The sequence below is a fragment of the Syngnathus typhle genome, linkage group LG22 (assembly GCF_033458585.1).
Source record: "Syngnathus typhle isolate RoL2023-S1 ecotype Sweden linkage group LG22, RoL_Styp_1.0, whole genome shotgun sequence".
Classification (NCBI taxonomy): domain Eukaryota; kingdom Metazoa; phylum Chordata; class Actinopteri; order Syngnathiformes; family Syngnathidae; genus Syngnathus; species Syngnathus typhle.
In genome coordinates, this window is record NC_083759.1 from 2,468,321 (window position 1) to 2,485,620 (window position 17,300).

The 17,300-nt window shown below is 44.5% G+C and overlaps 2 protein-coding genes across 3 annotated transcripts; one reads left to right on the forward strand and one right to left on the reverse strand.

Moving 5' to 3' along the window:
- Window positions 1–1,720: 1,720 nt before the first annotated feature.
- Window positions 1,721–17,172, reverse strand: LOC133146290 (uncharacterized). Its single transcript, XM_061269809.1, has 3 exons — window positions 17,034–17,172; window positions 3,034–3,267; window positions 1,721–2,545 (listed from the first exon to the last, which is right to left on the reverse strand). The coding sequence occupies exons 1-3, from the start codon at window positions 17,170–17,172 to the stop codon at window positions 2,271–2,273; spliced, it is 648 nt and encodes a 215-aa protein (XP_061125793.1). The 3' UTR covers window positions 1,721–2,270.
- On the forward strand, window positions 5,578–16,272 carry LOC133146286 (sine oculis-binding protein homolog). 2 transcript variants are annotated; one of them, XM_061269801.1, is made up of 7 exons: window positions 5,578–5,902; window positions 8,745–8,874; window positions 9,044–9,217; window positions 9,314–9,465; window positions 10,393–10,488; window positions 10,560–12,467; window positions 14,154–16,272. In XM_061269801.1, exons 1-6 carry the CDS (start codon window positions 5,810–5,812, stop codon window positions 12,462–12,464), a joined length of 2,550 nt encoding a protein of 849 aa, XP_061125785.1. In that variant the 5' UTR covers window positions 5,578–5,809; the 3' UTR covers window positions 12,465–12,467; window positions 14,154–16,272. The 2 variants fall into 2 exon arrangements, with proteins under 2 accessions (XP_061125785.1, XP_061125788.1); XM_061269804.1 differs by having other exon boundaries at window positions 10,581–12,467.
- Window positions 17,173–17,300: the final 128 nt, after the last annotated feature.

The following is a 17,300-nucleotide window of genomic DNA, read 5'->3' on the forward strand; positions in this document are numbered from 1 at the left end:
AGCAGCTTTTTGTGACACACATTGTACATACTATCATTTGGATTTCTTTTTGTAGTCTGTTTAAAGGCTAGTAAGTTTGGATCAAAAGTTTGCTAGGATGGTGGCCTTGCAAATGTGCCAGTTATTTACTTTGCAAGAATTTAAATATGTGCAAATGGCCGCAGTCCATGCGCAAACGTCATGAAGGTATTTCAAAAAATTTGGGTCCGCTGGAATGGACATTTAAATAAGTTCACTTACTTTTTTTCTCAAATTGAGCCAATACCAAACTAGGCCTGTAATTGGTTAACGTATTGCTGAAAATGAATGTTGCTAAAAAAAAAAAACTTCCAGATCAACATAAATGTTTACCAAATTAGTACACGTCATTTTTACATGGAATTATTTTGTTACACAGCATGAACTGGTCTTCGGAAATAAGACACTTATCTTTACATTTGGTAATTATGAGTCAGCTCAGACATATGACACTGAGTCTTGAATTATTCACAAACTTCACGAGCAAACTTCTACCTTAAAGTCTACAGCTAAAATAATACAAAATTAATGTTTGGTGAACTTTGGACTATAAGGAATTACACATTATTATAAATTAGAAATATTTGGGTTTTTTCATTTTAACTTACAATTGTCGATCACTACAGTCGAGAAATTTTAAGGTTTGTATACAATCTCAGGTATTGGATGCTTTTATATACTGTTACGTTTTTAAATCGTCTCCTGGCTCCCATTTCCTAGCTTTGCAGGTATAAGAGGACTTAGGTTTACATTGTCTTTGCTACCACGGCAACCACCTGAATAATTCATGGAGACACTCAATGATTAAAGGTTTTTGGATGTTGCACATCATGATGACTGACTGTATGTTAGTCACGCTGGTCAATGAGGACATGAGATATGAAGTCATGTTACGTATTAGTCATCGGGGAAAATTGTTGTGTTTACTGTTTTGATGATTCTTAAGAGTTTTAGATCAACATTTGGAGAACTTTTTGAAAATGTGCAGCTTGTTATATTTGGCGTGAAACTAAAAACTAAGAAATGTGACGGTCTGGGGCTGCTTTGGTAGTTCAGGACCTGGACGACTTGCCTCAAGAAGGAAAGCTTTTCAAATGGCCAAGTCAAAGGTTGGTCTTAAATGAGAAGGTTGAAAGTCCACATTTGAACAAAATTCAATAATGTTAACTAACAGTTGAAATTGGATGGGTCCAGAAAAACATAGACTGGGGGAGTCTATTGCAGAGGTGAATAGTGCACAGAGGATTGACAGACAATAGGTCGGGATAATGAGTCGCGAGGCCGGCTTTACTGGTACCGAGGCAATTCCGAGCAGCACCCTACTCGTTCTGCCGTGGCGGTGTCCGCTACACGTCTGACACGGTTTAACATACGCTGACTCGGTTAGCCTCTATCAAGAGAACAAAAGCAATCGCCTATAGGGATCGTTTATTTTGAACACAGACAATGCACGCGCCATTTTGTTTGGACTTGTATTCCCAGGACGCCATCACGAGTGTCGCATGCATTCTGGATGTGATCCAAAAGAGATCAGTGGCGCTATCAGGGAATGCAGAGTCCATCTCTGGCCTTGTGGTCCACCAGCTGCCAGTCTAGACTGTCTGGCAGCCCCCTTTAATGACATCCAAGGCAGCTAGACAGCCTATTAAAACAGCTGTAGTGCCATCATTATGTGGAAAAAAAAAAAAACTCAAAGAAATAGTTCTTTTTCAGCAATTTATTGTACATAATTTATAAGTCAAACTAATACACAAGACATTTTGTACAAAATAGAAGCTGTAAAGGGGAAATCTAATATTAACACTGCCCATGTGGTAGGTCAGTCATTTCCTGGGTCAGTTGGTAAAAGAGGAAATGGATATTCTGGAAAAAAAAAAAATCCACATTGGACGAATTGCTACATACAAGTGACATTTTGACTATAAAGATGGCGCCGCCAAATTAAAAGAGGGAAACAACTCATTTGGCTCATTCAGTTATTAAATACTCTCAAACTTTAGAGCCAAAAGCTAGCGGAATATTGATAGCCTGGGTAGAGTTGAAGCCACAGAACAAAAAAAAAAAAGCGGTCCACAATTTTGATTGGGGACATTTTAAGTGCAGACCAGAGCATCTCCAACGTGGCAATGGAAAGGCCAAAGGTGCATTTTTCATGCCCTGCAAAAAGGGAGAATTAGGGGTTCAGCCTGCACCCCCCCACCACAACTCCCCCCCCCTTTTCTTGATTACATATTTTGGTTAGGAATATTACTTCACTCGTCCATGTCTGATGCAGTGTTGGGATAGTGGGGGGGGCGGGTTATTTGGAAACGAGGAACTTTCAAGAGAGGCTCTGCAGGAAAGAAGTCAACGCAACTAGCATGGGGAACAGGGCGGAGGAAGAAGCGGAGGTGTGCAGCGAGATGCCCGCTCCGGTGGGGGAGGAAGTGGAGTTGGTCGAGCCGATGTACATGTCTGTGGCCATGGTGGGGGTGCTGTTGGAGGAATTCATCCATGTACTGGTGACTGTACTGTTCTGGGAGAACACCTGCGGGATAAAGACATTGAGTTACCGTATATTATATATATATGTATATTAGAGTTGTAGAGACATTTCAAAATAAACAGTATTTAAGAAAGTATGCAAAAACGTTTTAGCTGATTAGATGACCCACGTGAATGTGTCAGGTTTCTTTTGACACCCAAAGTAACTTTAGACCCTGTCGCCACATTTGCGAAGGGCGGGTGTCATACAGCATCCGAAGTCTTAGATGTAAGGAGAGCGAATTAAAAAATATATATAAAAAAAGAATCATCATATTGAAGCAAGATCTTGATGCATCTAATTTGCATTAAATCAGGATTAGAAAATCAACATAATAAGGTTCTTGTCCTATTAAGTTACGATTGATTTGATATTTGATCCTAAAGGCTTTTCCACATATACAATTAAAAAAACAGCAATAATTTTAACATCACATACATACAAACAACAACAAATAATATAATTATAGGTCAGTATGGATGCAGGCTTACCTGTGTTGTTAAACAAATGGCATAGACAATCACTCCCAGGTGGACGATGGTCATTTTGCACATGATTGACTTTGCTGGAAAGAAGAGTGCCGTGCAGGATCCGGTCAAATCCACCTCCTGTGGTCGATGCTGGTGCTTTCAATGGTGTCAGCTGCTTCCCAACCACCCATTTTATACCGGGGCTCAGCCTCCATGACGTCACCCACAGAGACAGTAGGAGGAGAGTGTTGAAGACTAGAATGACGTAAGAGCTTAATTGGAGACAATTGGAGCATCAGCTGAATATACAACTCCTTTTTGGGGGTATGATTTCTGACTTCATGTTTATTTTGGTTTGATTTTCAAATTCGGAGCCATATACACACTTTTTTGCTGTTTTATATTGCAATTGCCAAATGAGAAAAGGCTTCTTTGGTGCCAATTAGCCAATTTTGCAGCAATTGTTGCCTTGAAATGCTACGCGTGAGATATATAAATATTGTTGTAACTAGGAAACAGGACATGCGGTCTCAGCAGGTGATGCAGTGTCGCCCCCTGCTGTTCAATCCCCTGCATGTGAAGATTACATGAAATTATATTTCATTTGAGCTCTAGTTTAAATTCTTGGACTTTTTCCTCCAACGTGCAGAATTTTTGCTCGGGTCTTTTCTGGAAATTAAAATAATTGGTAGACAAAAGTCACAAATAAAGTTAGCGAGACACAACTCTTGCTCGCTCCTAATGGCCAAATGTCAGGGCTGGACTTTGCCAACATCTGCTTTATTGAGCAACTTTGTTTTCTTTGCTCAACATTGCCCCCTGTTGGCCACTTGATATAACTGTAAACGCTCTTTACTACAATGTGTTTGCTGTTCATATTGAGGACAGGCTCCACAAGATGTTCCAGATCCTCCAAATTGAGAACGTAAACTCACTGCTATCATGTATCCGTGGACATTTTCTAACGCAATCCAGATGTTAGGGGACTGAAACTTTAGCCCCTTTGGACAGCGCCGCGTCCCCTGTCATTTGTGTAATTGGATGGCTGAGGAAACACTGCCTCACTGCTTAACCCCCTCCCCCCCTCCCCTCTCTTAGAAAGGACCATCATTCCCTGCAGAGGCACCAGATGTGCGCTGTTATGGAGATGTGGAGAAAGAGGGGCCCTTTTGTGAGGCATCAGATAAGCCCCTGTTCCCAAAGCAGGGCCGGATTGAGTGTCATCAGCGGGTCTACGAGGAGGCTGAAACCCAAAACCGGCGCAGCGGGTCGGATTTCTGTTTACACGAGCGTCCTGCCCAGATTCCTCCTCCAAGCAGAGCAGACTGGGCAAGACAGCGGAGAAAGCTCTTGTCTTCCTGTCTGTCTCCCCTTACTTGAAAGTCCATTTTTAAGAAGACACTTTAAGAGCATTTGGAATATAAATACAAGTGAGATGTCTAATTGGTGCCGTGACCCGGATTTTGCTTATACGGTATTGCCGATAGCTCAGTTAAAAAAAAAAAAAATGTGACTGATGGGGTGAGATCCTGAACTGTACTGCTTGCACGAGACGTTAATTCAACAAGAATCACAAACGGTGTCCAGTAACTCGCCCGATGGAGTACATTAGTGTAACCAAAGGAACCGAAATGGACCCCTCCTGTATAATCCCTATTCCTGAGCACACATGCAAAAATAACCAGGTAAAAATAATTCCGCTCAAGCAACACAACACGCTTCACGCTCATGTTTATGTTACCGAACGCAACTCGATCGTTCCCATCTTTTCCTCGCCCGACTGGGGAAACACGATAGGCGCCAGTTCCCAGCGTGGCCTTTAACATCCAGAATAACCACGACGCAAATGTTTCTCTTCAAAAACCTCCGCCCGGACCAAGACTTCACCTGACTTTCACCTTTTACTCATCTTGACCTTGTGGACGTTTCATGTGTTTTACACGAGACATGGTCTGATCAAAAGGATGCCAACTGGACAAAAAGCCCCCCCCCCCCGTCCCACCCCCTGGTATCGTTTAACCCGCAGCGGCCTTCTCATCTCCTTCCTTAATTTAGGACAAGAGACAGTGTTTGTACTGTGTCCTCAGATAAAGCACAGTCTTTGCATTCCTTCTGAAATGTATCTGGTGAGTTTTGGGAGGCAGAGGGGGGCGGGTGCCGGGTGTTGGGTTGCATCAAATCAGAAGCCCTCCCTCTTCCATTCGGAGATGGGGGGGGGGGGGGGGTACGCCGCTGCGTCAAATAAACGCAGATAGACCAGGAGCAGGTCATTTGGCTTTCAAAATAAAACCGAATTGGTCTCATGTCAAATCAGAAGATCCACAGGTATTATTTATTATTATTATTATTAGCCACTCATCGGCCTAAAAAGAAAAAAACAAACTCTTTAACTAATCTTAAAATGTAAATCCATTTTACTATCAGTGTGACAAAACTGCACTAGTTGACAACTAAATGTTACTAATTGCACTTTCCATAGGTCATTTTCTAATGACGATTTATTTTCAGAGCTAACAGGAAACGCTCCTCCCTTCATCAACGCAAGCTTGACGACGGTAAAGCTGCGTGAGCGGCGCTGGTCCGCCAGTGGAGCCTCCAGCACGGAGCGCGTACGCATGTCCCACGGACTCTTTCTACGCGGAGCCCAAGATAAGGAGCTCCCACGTTGGGGTATGACAGCCGCTGTCACCGCGAGTGACAGCTTTCAATCTGGCCCTCTCCACTGATGCACCAAATTTCTCGGACTGCTTGACGCATCTGATTCTGATCCGGACGGGATCCAACACAGACCGGGACTATGCCAGAGATGGAGAAAGGGAGACCGCCAGAAAGTAAACGCAGCAGGAAACCCGCGCATCCCGTCAAAAGGGAAATTAATCAGGAGATGAAGGTGAGAGGATGTTGGATTTTTTTTTTTCCTATTTTAGATGGAACTACTTGTAAATCAGAGCAGGACTTCTAATTCATTTAATATGACAGCTCTTTAATATTAGGCACTCTAGACAGTAACTTTGAATTAGATGTTAGCATATTAAAAAAAAAAAAAAAAAGTAGTGACGCAGCGTCAGGCCAGCTGTGGCCCCGACTGCACACAGTTGTGTCCAGTGGAGATCCAGATGTGCGTCACTTCTTCCCAGCCCCCGCTGGAGTTGAAAGATGGGGGGCGGGTGTTCCCATATATATTCCCGAATCATTTGCATTAGCCCCACGCTGGGTGGCAAAACACGATCGAGATGTTCCTCCTCAAAAGTTGTTGTTCTCATGACAAGTCAAAGGCGCAATTTCCCTCCCACCATTATTACTGCATGGAAACCTATCCACCGATTGTGCGCTTTGTTTGGGTTCGGACATTGGTTATTTGAGAGTGTTGGTAAGGGATATCCAAGGCTCCTTCCCTGGGAAATCAAAGTTTTTTTTTTCACGAAGGAGGAGACGACTCTGGCAGCGTGGGGAGGAAACGTGCTCTTTTTTTCTCTAAGTGGTTTGGACTGCCGAGTTTTGATATCCAAGGGAGGTGTAGTGTTACGAGTTCCCCTAATTTTAATCAAAACATGCGAAACGCTATCCTCGCTTGATGTAAAGCCTGCCCCCGGTTGGCTCTCAGGGTCGGCCCCCGGTTTGTTGGCTTTGGACGCAACTCCGGTTGTGGTTTAGGATACGGCCTGTCACTCTCACAAAGCAGATGTTTGTCCGGACTGCCAAGAAGAAACACAAACAACAGTGTGGGAACGCTGGACAGACAAAACTGTTAAATGGACGTCAGGGTTGTTTACACAGTGACACTACAGAGCATCATTTCAGTTTCAGGGGTGTAGTGGTCTGACACTGGAATTATACCCTTGACAAGTGGATTTTACACCTCTTTTAGGTCATAGAAAATATCCAAACGGTTTTTAGTCTGAGTCCAATATGTAGAAAACGTAAGATTAAGGTAGACTTTCTGTTCTGGCACAGTCTCTCGTAACTCCGAGAAGTGACCTCATAACATTTGGGTCCTAGAACAGAATCCAATAATATACCTTAAGGCATAGGTGTCAAACTCAAGGCCCGGGGGCCCAGATATGGCCCGCAACATCATTTTAAGTGGCCCGCAAAGACAAATTGTGAATGGACTTCATGTGTCAAGACTAAAATTATAAAATGTCTTCACTTTCCAAAAATAGATATTGCTAGCGATGTTTATTACATTCGTCTTTTTAAAATATTTGAACAGTTTATACTATTCTGTGATTTCAAATCTAGTGGCCCTCAGAAGGAAACCATGACGACGATGTGGTCCTCGACAAAAAATAGTTTGACACCCCTGCCTTAAGGTGTCCGAAATAGATTTTCTTGTAAGGGTCGATTTCTGTCCCTCGAGTGCAATCGACATTCATGAACCCCCTGAGGGCGAATCACTGGGGTCACTGTTTGTACATTCTTTTGTACAGGTAGCATGCGGTACGATTGTAGAGGTGAAAAGTCAAATGTCAATGGGATCAACCTTTGATGGTACCACCCCAGGGCACCAGAGTGCAAAGGGGCATTAAGGTACCTTAAGGGACTGAAACGGACTCCAACTATACTGTTATTTCCGAACGTCTGAAACCAATCAGTGGACTTTAAGAATCTGCCAATTGAGAATACATGTTAAGAGATCTTGAGCTAGCAGAGGTATGATGGAAGGAGAACTGATTTCTCGCTCCGCTGAGGTCCGGCCCAATGTTGTCTCTGTAATACATCTGTTTCAACACTACATTCGGACTTACTCCCTCTACGACGGGCCCTGAGCGCAGCACCAGACACCGGATACTTGACTTTAATCATCGTTAGGCACATTTAGCTGGATATGATACGGCTGCTCTCACTCACACACATACGCAGCAGAAAGTGAGCAAGTCAAGGGAGCGATCCGATTCTTTTGAGGGCCCCGGTGTCAGAGCAGAGGTCGGAGTGAGGAAAGTGAAGGGAAGGGAAAGAATGCGTAGTCGGTACTACGCCGCTTCATCGCCGCCACAGCAGACTGGCTGTGCTGGAAAAGGGTGAAACCTGAGAGGCCGGGCCGGGTCGGGTGTCAGGGCTGGAAGGTGTCGGGGTGGAGGCAAGGACGCCGAACATGGGGGGATGGATGTGAAAGGGCAGCAGAGGGAGGGAAAGCTGGGAGAAGGAAGAGAAGCGGGGCATTTCCGAGAAGCGTGGGACATCGCTGTGGTGTTGGGTGTCCCGCTCTGATTTCTGCCCATTCTGGATCAGATTTCCCCTCCAATCCGGTTCCTCCAAAACCGCAGAGTGAGGTGGGTGGATAAAGAGAGAGACCTTTGTATTTTGATTTTTTTTTTCATCTGGTCGTAATAAAAAAAAGAAGGGGGGGACCACACATCTGCAGGGAACAGTTTTCTTTTCTCTCTCTTTTTTTCTAATTAGATGAGATAAACAAAGGATGATTCACAGATCTCACACTGGTGTCGGGTTTTAAACCTTTCCGTCTCCGATTTAGTGAGGGTAAACAACATGAATACATCATGGAAAAAAACGTCATACTGAACTCCACTATGCTCGGATTCAGTTCTGTAACCAGGCTGGAGCTGAGAAAGAATCCCTCTCATTCATTCCGGGTAATACGGTCTGATTATGTTTAGCATAGGATAAAAAGTTCCACCAAAACCACACCATAAACAGTATCCTATTTGTGGCTCAGACTTAATACATATAAAAACAGTTTTAATCGGCCACTTATGTTTTGTCCCGTGCAGACTTTTGCAGAAAGCACCATGAACGAGCTCCTGGGATGGTACGGCTACGACAAAGTAGATCTTCGAGACGCCGAGGCCAACGAGATCAGGAACTACAGGGAGAGGCGCCAGCATGTATCCGTGTTGAAAGGTGAGGGCCGTTACCTCACTGAGAAGACTTTGTCAACAGGTTCTGCAGGTTGTACTGACATTGAGTCATGAGAGCGTCTCCTCATCTTTCATTCAAGATCCATATTTATCAGTATCACCACTCTGTAAGTTGATACAATCACTAAAGATATGTTTCGATATGCCTGCAGAAAACTCCTTGCCAAAACCTAAAACCGCCGACAGCAAAGTCAGTCACTCGGTCCTCGCTATGAAGAGCATCGAGAGGGAGTCGTTCAGCGTTCCCTCGTCGAGTACCTCCTCGAGCACGCCAAAGGAGCAGAAGAGTGCACCCGTTATTGTGCCGCTCATAAAGCCATCAGCAGGTATTTTTGCAGATTCTCTAAAGAGTCACTTCATTGATTTCTGGTACGTTTGACTGTTAAAAACAACCCCAATATTTTCTGCCCTGGACTCCGCAGTGGACGATGTTCAAAATGTGCAGATAGTGTGCGTTTGGTGCCAGAAGGAAGGCGTTAAGCGCTACTCTCTCTGCATGGGTTCCGAGCTCAAGAGCTTCTGCAGTGAGAAGTGTTTCGCCGCCTGCAGACGGGCTTACTTCAAACGCAACAAGGTGAGCAGTGGCAGAACATGTTGACCCTAAACCTGACCCAACTCTTGACCCTAAACCAGGGTTCTCTCCAAAATCCATTATTGAATCATCCTAACTATATCTTTGTTCTTTTATCTGTGTAAGTGACAAAGTGTCTAGGATTAATTGTTGTGAAAAATATGGTGATGAGGTCAAAGTTCATCCAGGACACTTCGTATCGGTTTCTCGTTAATGGAAGGTGTGGGGGGGTCAGCCATTAGAGCGGATTTGGTGTTGGGGTAAGACCACAACAACCGCTACGAGGGACCGCTCGGATGCACACGGCATGATTTGTCACCTTCAATTAAGGCACGGATATATCATCTAACGGGGTGCCATGCGGCGATATCCCCTTTCGCCATCGTTATTGTCTATACCGCGATGGGTTATTTCACAAAACGACAGTCTGAGCAGACTGAAGGCAACACACCCTCTACGCTTTCAGAGGCGAGAAGGTTGACTTGTTGCTGCTTGTCTGAGAAGAAGGCCAGGAGGCCTGGGGCGAGGTGTCCACTTTCAGTGCATACCTCACCTTCAGCTGCCTCATGTGTCGTAACTCAACACGACTCGGTGGGCCGGGAAAAACACTCGGATCCACAAAAAGATCATCTTACACAAATCGAGACAAATTCCCATATTCATATTGACAACTTTAATATGACAACACATCAGCGGCACTACTTGGATGTATACACGGATCTATTTCACCACATAGTGACCTTAAGGGTTTGATGCCATTCATGACAAGCTTTTTTTTACACTTGTTGCCAGACTTTTTCAAAATGTTCTGGCTAAAAATTGATTACGAACAAATACGGTTAATCCATCACAGGTGTGAGCTCAAATCTGCTTAACTGCCTTGACATTTATTCAGTGTGGATGTTTCATATTTTGGTTTCTACCAATCAGGCCAGAGATGAAGATCTCCATGGGGAGAGATCCCCCCAGCACCCCCAAACAGAGGACTCATCCAGGGTGGTGATGAAGATAAACAGCAATGTCAGAGTAAGAGGATACTTAATAAAGAGTTTGACACAAGTAATTGGATGATGGATCACCTTTGTGACCCTCCACAGTCTCTATCTCCTGTGTTGCAGGTGTGTGATTGGTGTAAGCATGTCCGCCACACCAAAGAATACTTGGACTTTGGATCTGGCGAAGAGCGACTCCAGTTCTGCAGCACCAAATGCCTGAATCAGTATAAGATGGATGTGTTCTACAGAGAAGCTCGAGCGGCTCTTACATGTTCTAGCCCTGCTAGAGCTAGCCAAGAGGGGAGATCAGACCACAAAATCATCGGGCAAAAGCTTCTCACGCCAGAGTCTTGGAACAATAGTAGTAGCACAGGGGAATCACATCAAAGAAACATATCTCCCAAGGGCCCTACACCAATGGTGGGATCATCAGAATCCTCCTCTACGTCACCTGAGTCATCATCATCTTCTAAGCTTCCTGTCACTGGGCAGAGAACTCTGGAAAGGCCCATCCACCCTCCTCCACCTCATCCTCCTGCTGTCGAGGTGTCAGCTCACCCTACACTTATTCATCCTCCTCTTCCACGGCACTCAATAGATCATTCACGGATTCCTCAAATGCAAATGCCCTTCATCAGACCTCCTCTTCATCCCCAGGGCCTCAGAAGTCCTCTTGCCAATGCCCACCATCCAAGACCCCATGGGCCTTCTTCCAGTCCTATCCACAGACCTGCTCATTCTCCACACCTGCAGCCTCCCACTTCCTCTTCCATTAACCCCCCAGGATTGATGCATCCTCTCCCTCGGCCCTACTACCCTGCCTTGCACTCTCCTCCACTTATGTTACCCAGAGGTCCTGTCCCAATGCCTCCCTTTATGAACTTTGGCATTCCTTCCTTTAGTCCTCTCCTACCCCAACCCACAGTCCTGGTTCCATACCCCATTATTGTCCCTCTACCTGTCCCAATACCCATTCCAATACCAATTCCAGTCCCTCCCAAAACAAATCTAGAAACCCCAAATCACACTGGTGTTATACAGCCTGTGCCAGAGGGAGCAGACCGATGTAGATCGATACCTGCAAGGTTTCCATCTCCCGGGATCCCTGAAGGGAACAGCCAATTGCTCAATCACAGATTGAGTGGAAACTTGCCTCATAGTCTCCCTTCACCGGGTGACACCAATTTCAAGGACATAGCTTGGGTTAAATCAGAAAGGCCATTCTCATCCCCATCATCGACGTGCCACAGTGGGACATTGTCCCCTAGAGCACAGTACAACACCTCGCCCTCCTCAACACGCAGCTCAGAAGGACTGACGGACTATAAACAACAACAACAGCACTCAGAACGACAAGTTATACAAAGGGTTCTACAGAGAACCCAGGTCAAGCTGGAACCCAATGTCAAGGGAGTAGTGGACTTCTTAGGGCTAGAGGAGTCAGGATCTGTGCAGGGTACCAAATCAGGCCCACCACTACAACTCCAGCCCCCTTCGCATGACACCGTATACCAACATGAGGACACTCCCACCTCACCTTCACACTCTCCACCAAGCCCGAAAGTCAACAACCACCCATATGATGCCATGGGGTCTGTCCTAAAATCTCAGAACCATGGTCCTAATGGGCTATCCATAGCCAGTCCAAGCTCACCTTTACCCCAGAGAGCACCTACAACCACAGATCATGCATTAACCGAATTGGAATCTATAAAAGAAAACAAGTGCTCGGTTGTCTGCTCTGTACGGGTTGAGGGTCCAGTCAACCAAACAGAAGAACCTTTAGCAGTCGTTAGGGATGCAGGAGAAGACCCACACTTGCCAGATGAGGACCACGCCTATGCCCTACCTACTGCACCAAAGACAGGTGGGACCACCACCCCACTACTCTTGCCCAAACTCAGGGACAAGGGTAGCTTAAGGAGCCCTGCTACTATGCCCAGTGCTGGAGACATGGAACCAGCTCTGAAGAGGAGATGCCTACGAATCCGTGATCAAAACAAATAAGAGGTAAGAAATCACAGTCAAGGCATGAGATGGTTTATTTTCCAAGACATGGAAAATAAAAATACAGAGGAAATGACATGAAAATTGGGATAACTACTTCATATTTTCTATTGGTTTTAGAAACCCCATTAAATACTACGCTTTCCTGAGTGACATTCCATTTTATGAATTAAAAACCACCAACTATCATTTGACCAAGGACCGGAAAGTCTGTGCACAGTCTCCCATAGGGGAAACTGAATCACAGGTTTCACATGGTCACTAAACAGCATGGCGCCAAACGGAGAGAATCCTGGTTACCTGGCACTCTTCAGGCCTCTAAGGTTACAACAGGGGAAGGAGGTGAAGGGCACGGCTAGTGAGAGTCACTTTGAAAGGCGATCACTTTCGACAACCTGACAGTCACAATGCTTTGGTAGCCTGCCAGGATCTCTTTGGCTGTATAACATATACTTTTATCCTAGGCAAGAATAGATGACTGATCAAGCAAACGTGGAGTCAAACTCAGACAAATAGTATGTTTCAAAGTCAATGTTAGAAAGACTTAGAAGGTATTAGCGGAAGACCCAGCTGGAATACTGCTATGGGGCTTTTTTTCGAAAACATATGGACAAAACCAGAGTGATTCAATTATGCACGTCCCGGTGACACCCTAGCTTGGCTGACTCAAGCGCTCTCCTATCATCCTGTCCCCCCCCCCCGTCTGCACTCGCAACTCCTGTCCGTTGCCAACCAGATGTTAAGTATAGCAGAACAGCCTCCTTAATTTCGGACTTATCAAAGGAGCCTCTTTATTTCACTCGCTCAGTTGGTAGTCCAAACGGCTGTGACACCACCCGTCCGTCCGAGCCCGCTGGTGTCTTGCCACGGTGGGCTCATGTTACCGTTTCACTGTATATGCCCTGAGATTAATCCCGCTGATATTTCAGACATGGGTTTTTAATTTCAACTGCTCTGCTTTTCCGCTGCGTTGTCCCTCAAAAGGTCAACAGTCAATTTAAAAAAAAAAATGCTATTGATAGACGCTGCACAAAGCGTTGTCTTTTGAAATCATGTTTTTGGCACAAGCGTGGTAAGATTCCCTTTCACTAAAAGTGAGTGTTGTCATTTGTTGTGGTTTCAAATGTTCCCCTAGTAACCGATACATATGAAATCACAGCGTGCTGCCTGTGTCGAGCAGACGGATTTATGGCCCGGCGTTGTGTGTAACAAGAGCCGGCTGCTGCCCTATGTGAATGGCTTTGGCTCGCCACCTCTACTCTCCGAGAGCAACGTTAGCGTCCTACCTTCATTGTCTCTACGGTCCAACGTCTTTTGAAATATCTCTCACTGACAGAAAGGGCACCCGGCGACCAGTTGCTTTTTCTGTCTACATTTCCTTGCGTTTATTTGGGCTATTTTATAGGCTTGTGTAATCCGAAGCCACCACTTGAGTATTCGCTGAGCTTTTGAAACTAAAACGCAGGGAGTATAGAACGTTGCCTTCACACGAGTGCGTGCCTGTTGCCATTTAACATCCACGTGTGAGAGAGCGAGGCCAGATGTTCTCCGTTTGATTGTGTAAGTTATCGGTAGTGTCGAGTAGACTCCGAGTGTTTATATGACATGGGTGAATAAATAAATGTGATATGTTTAAAGGATCTCTTACATCTTATCCTCGACTCAGTTTTTTTTTTTTTTCTTCCCCAGTGGATGAACAGCACCCCTGTTCAACACAGTATGGCAGTGCCAGATTCAGTACCCCGCCCTCGTGTGGACGGCGCCAGTGCTAACACCTTCCCGCCACAGCCCACCAGTGTTGCCCGGCCTGTGGACCAGCAGGGTGCCAAAGCAGGAAACCCAGTTGGTCTAGGGGGTGGGTGGGGTGTACACAACATACATTTTGCACCAAAAAGGGTCACTAGTGTATTCTGTTGTGTCCAAGGACTGTTTGATACGGACCATCTTTTCACATCTTGTCAGACGATCCGCTAAAGTGCACCGCTAAAGTGTGTGCACTCATCTTCCTTAGACCCCCCCCCCCAATTCCTTACGCCGCACAGCAGACAGGGCGCTGATCAGCCCTGTGTGGTCTTCTCAGATGGAGCCTGAACATGATCTCTTTCCAGGGGAAACTGCTTGTTTTCCCTGCCCAACTTGCACAAAGAGCCACATTGTTCCTCTCCCCATATACCACACGGACTCCCCGATCCAGGTTTTGGGTTACCTGACCAACGAGGGCTCAGACTTCAGGAGGGTTTTATTTTTATTTTTTGACCGACAGCTAGAAATATAGGATAACCTTCTCTTCTCCATCTCCCTTTCCCAATCTAAATATACTAATATTTGAGTTTTAAGCTCTTCCCAAAGCCATTTTGCCTTTTAGGGAAGGGTGAGATTTTTTTCTTTTTAATCATCACGGGGGAATTTTGGGGTTAAAACTGATGACTGAGCATAATAAAATAATGTCCTGTAAAATATTGTATAAAAATCATAGATTATAATAAGTATTACCGCCTGATATGCAGTAGCTGGGGTGGTACGTGATCGCACTTTTGGTCCTGATGATGCCGGTCCATAAATGTGGTTTAAAGACCCCACCCATTGATTTCCCTCAGCGGATGTTCTGGTGGACTTCTTTGATTGCAAATAACTTGAGACTGAATTAACAACACCCCTGCTGGTTGCAGCCAAGTATTGCATTCGCCTCAGTTGCCTCAAGATACGATGAATCAATCAAACTTGTTTTGATTTTTTTGTTTTCTACTCTTGCTGTAGTGGGACAAATTGTGAGCTATAGATTCTGCCTTTTTGTAAAAAAAAAAAAAAAGTCTGTTATCAAATGATTCCACCAAATAACAGGCTTGTAATTATTACCAAATATGGTGTTATATGAAACTATCAAATGCTGTACTATACAGCGATCAGTATTACAGATCCCTCTTTTGGGAACACATTCTGAGATTTTATCCAGCTAGATGGGTACTGTACGTCCAACACTCTTATTTGTTCTCCTACTTGATCACAGATATAAAAATTTGTGTTATAATAACATATGGAATCACATCTTGAAGTCTATTGTGATGTAAAGGACAAAAATCCGTCACTGTCCAAAATGACTTCCTATAATCTAACTATACTGCATCTCCACTAGAGGGCAGTGTATGCTTTAGGAAAATGACACCAGCCTGTTTGTGTCGAGACAGCACCAGGAACGTTAACAATGCCACCAGACTGACATTGAATGCCAAATACATTATATATATGCCATTAATTGACTTGTCCTAACCACGACGCATGGGAAAAATGAAATAATTGTGTCGTCCTATTTGATGGGTAAAGTAGCCAAGTGGACAGGTAGAATAACCACATCCAAATGTGACCCCCGCCTGTGCCATCATTCCAGAACTCATGTGTGCTTGTCCAAGCGTAAGCATGCCCCCGCTGTGGCGAACCACGTCACGTCACATCACCCCACGCTCATTCCAGCCGCCGATCTGGTCATGCCGTTATTAATGGAAGTCATCCTTGGCTGGCCAGGGAACTTGGATAACAGATTGTGTGAGTCACTACAAAAAAAAAATCTATTCTCACACTAACGGAATAAAAAAAAAAAAAAGTCAAATAAATGACTGCCATTACTGATTTTATTGCACATTTGAACTATTTTAATGCCCTTATGCTTTATGTGTGCTTACTGAAATTTGCATAAAAGTACTTTAGTGCCACTTTTTTGTTGCTATAACACATTTAGTCCGTTGAATAGATATCACAGGTTGTTTGTATTTTGAACTCTTTGTAAAGTGAAATAAAAGTTATTCTAAGAGCATCGACTTCTCTTTTTTTTTTTTCCAGTGCCAATCTTAATCGTGTGTTTACATAATTAAGTAATTCAGCCCAAGAAACATCCAGAATCTGACTTTGTTCATCTATTTTTAGCTGCAGCAGCATGTCTGTGAGGCTGCGCATCAACATTCCTCAAATACCCAAACTCAATGAGTGGAGGCTTTGAAACAGATTGATGAGATAAGAGGGCAGGAATTCGGGGTGGGGGGTGGGATGTGGGGTGCAGGGTGACTTGTTGGAGGGTGCAATGGTTATGAAGAGCTGGACATGGGGGGCGGGGGGCAACATTGATGGGCAGGATGCATGAACTAGTGAGATGAAGTCCTCAGAAAACTATTACTGATAATAATGTATGTGTAAGGTTGGAAAACTGCTGGAGTAAAATAAAACTGAGCCCTACCGGAACTATCAAAATAAAACCAGGAAGTAGTGTTGCAAATGTGATGGCATTAATTGATAATAATTTATTGGGGGGGTTGAATTGCATTTTGATGGGGCAAACTAGTTGAAGTAAATCAAATTAATTGATAGGTCACAGAGCAATGTCAAATGAGAAGTCGTTGTATAAAATCATCATGAAATTTAGATTTTTTCTTTAGTTAAAAATTAAAGTTAAAAATAACAGACATTTAGCCATATCACGCAGACAACAATGCTAAAAAAACCATAACAAAACCACATCAAAATAAAATCTTCACTGTTGAAAGAACGAAAATAGACAGCTTTTAATGTGATAGTCCTTACCGGAAGTCTCATGTCGCATTTCAGCTAACAGTGTCGTGTGTCTGTCACGTTGGACGGGCTGACCTCGGATCAGTTTAGTGGGGCTTTCACCTGGAACAAGACACGAACTCACCTGAGTACAACAAAGCCCGTCTGCCATCGCCCCCTTGGAGTCTCCGGCCGGTTCGCCAGCCTATGGGCACTTTTAAGGACAAAATAACGACATAACTATGGAACTTTATTTGCTGATTAATTATCCAGGCAAACTTTTAACGACCGCTTACCGGA

Excerpts from the sequence above, each read along its gene's own strand:
- LOC133146286 (XM_061269801.1), top strand. The coding sequence starts at position 5,810 with ATGCCAGAGATGGAGAAAGGGAGACCGCCAGAAAGTAAACGCAGCAGG. Across the intron at positions 9,218-9,313 it reads GCTCATAAAGCCATCAGCAG|TGGACGATGTTCAAAATGTG; the intron begins GTATTTTTGCAG and ends TGGACTCCGCAG. Across the intron at positions 10,489-10,559 it reads AGATAAACAGCAATGTCAGA|TCTCTATCTCCTGTGTTGCA; the intron begins GTAAGAGGATAC and ends GACCCTCCACAG.
- LOC133146290 (XM_061269809.1), bottom strand. The coding sequence starts at position 17,172 with ATGGCAGACGGGCTTTGTTGTACTCAGGTGAGTTCGTGTCTTGTTCCA. Across the intron at positions 3,268-17,033 it reads AATGCGACATGAGACTTCCG|TCTTCAACACTCTCCTCCTA; the intron begins GTAAGGACTATC and ends ACGTCATTCTAG. Across the intron at positions 2,546-3,033 it reads CCATTTGTTTAACAACACAG|GTGTTCTCCCAGAACAGTAC; the intron begins GTAAGCCTGCAT and ends TTTATCCCGCAG.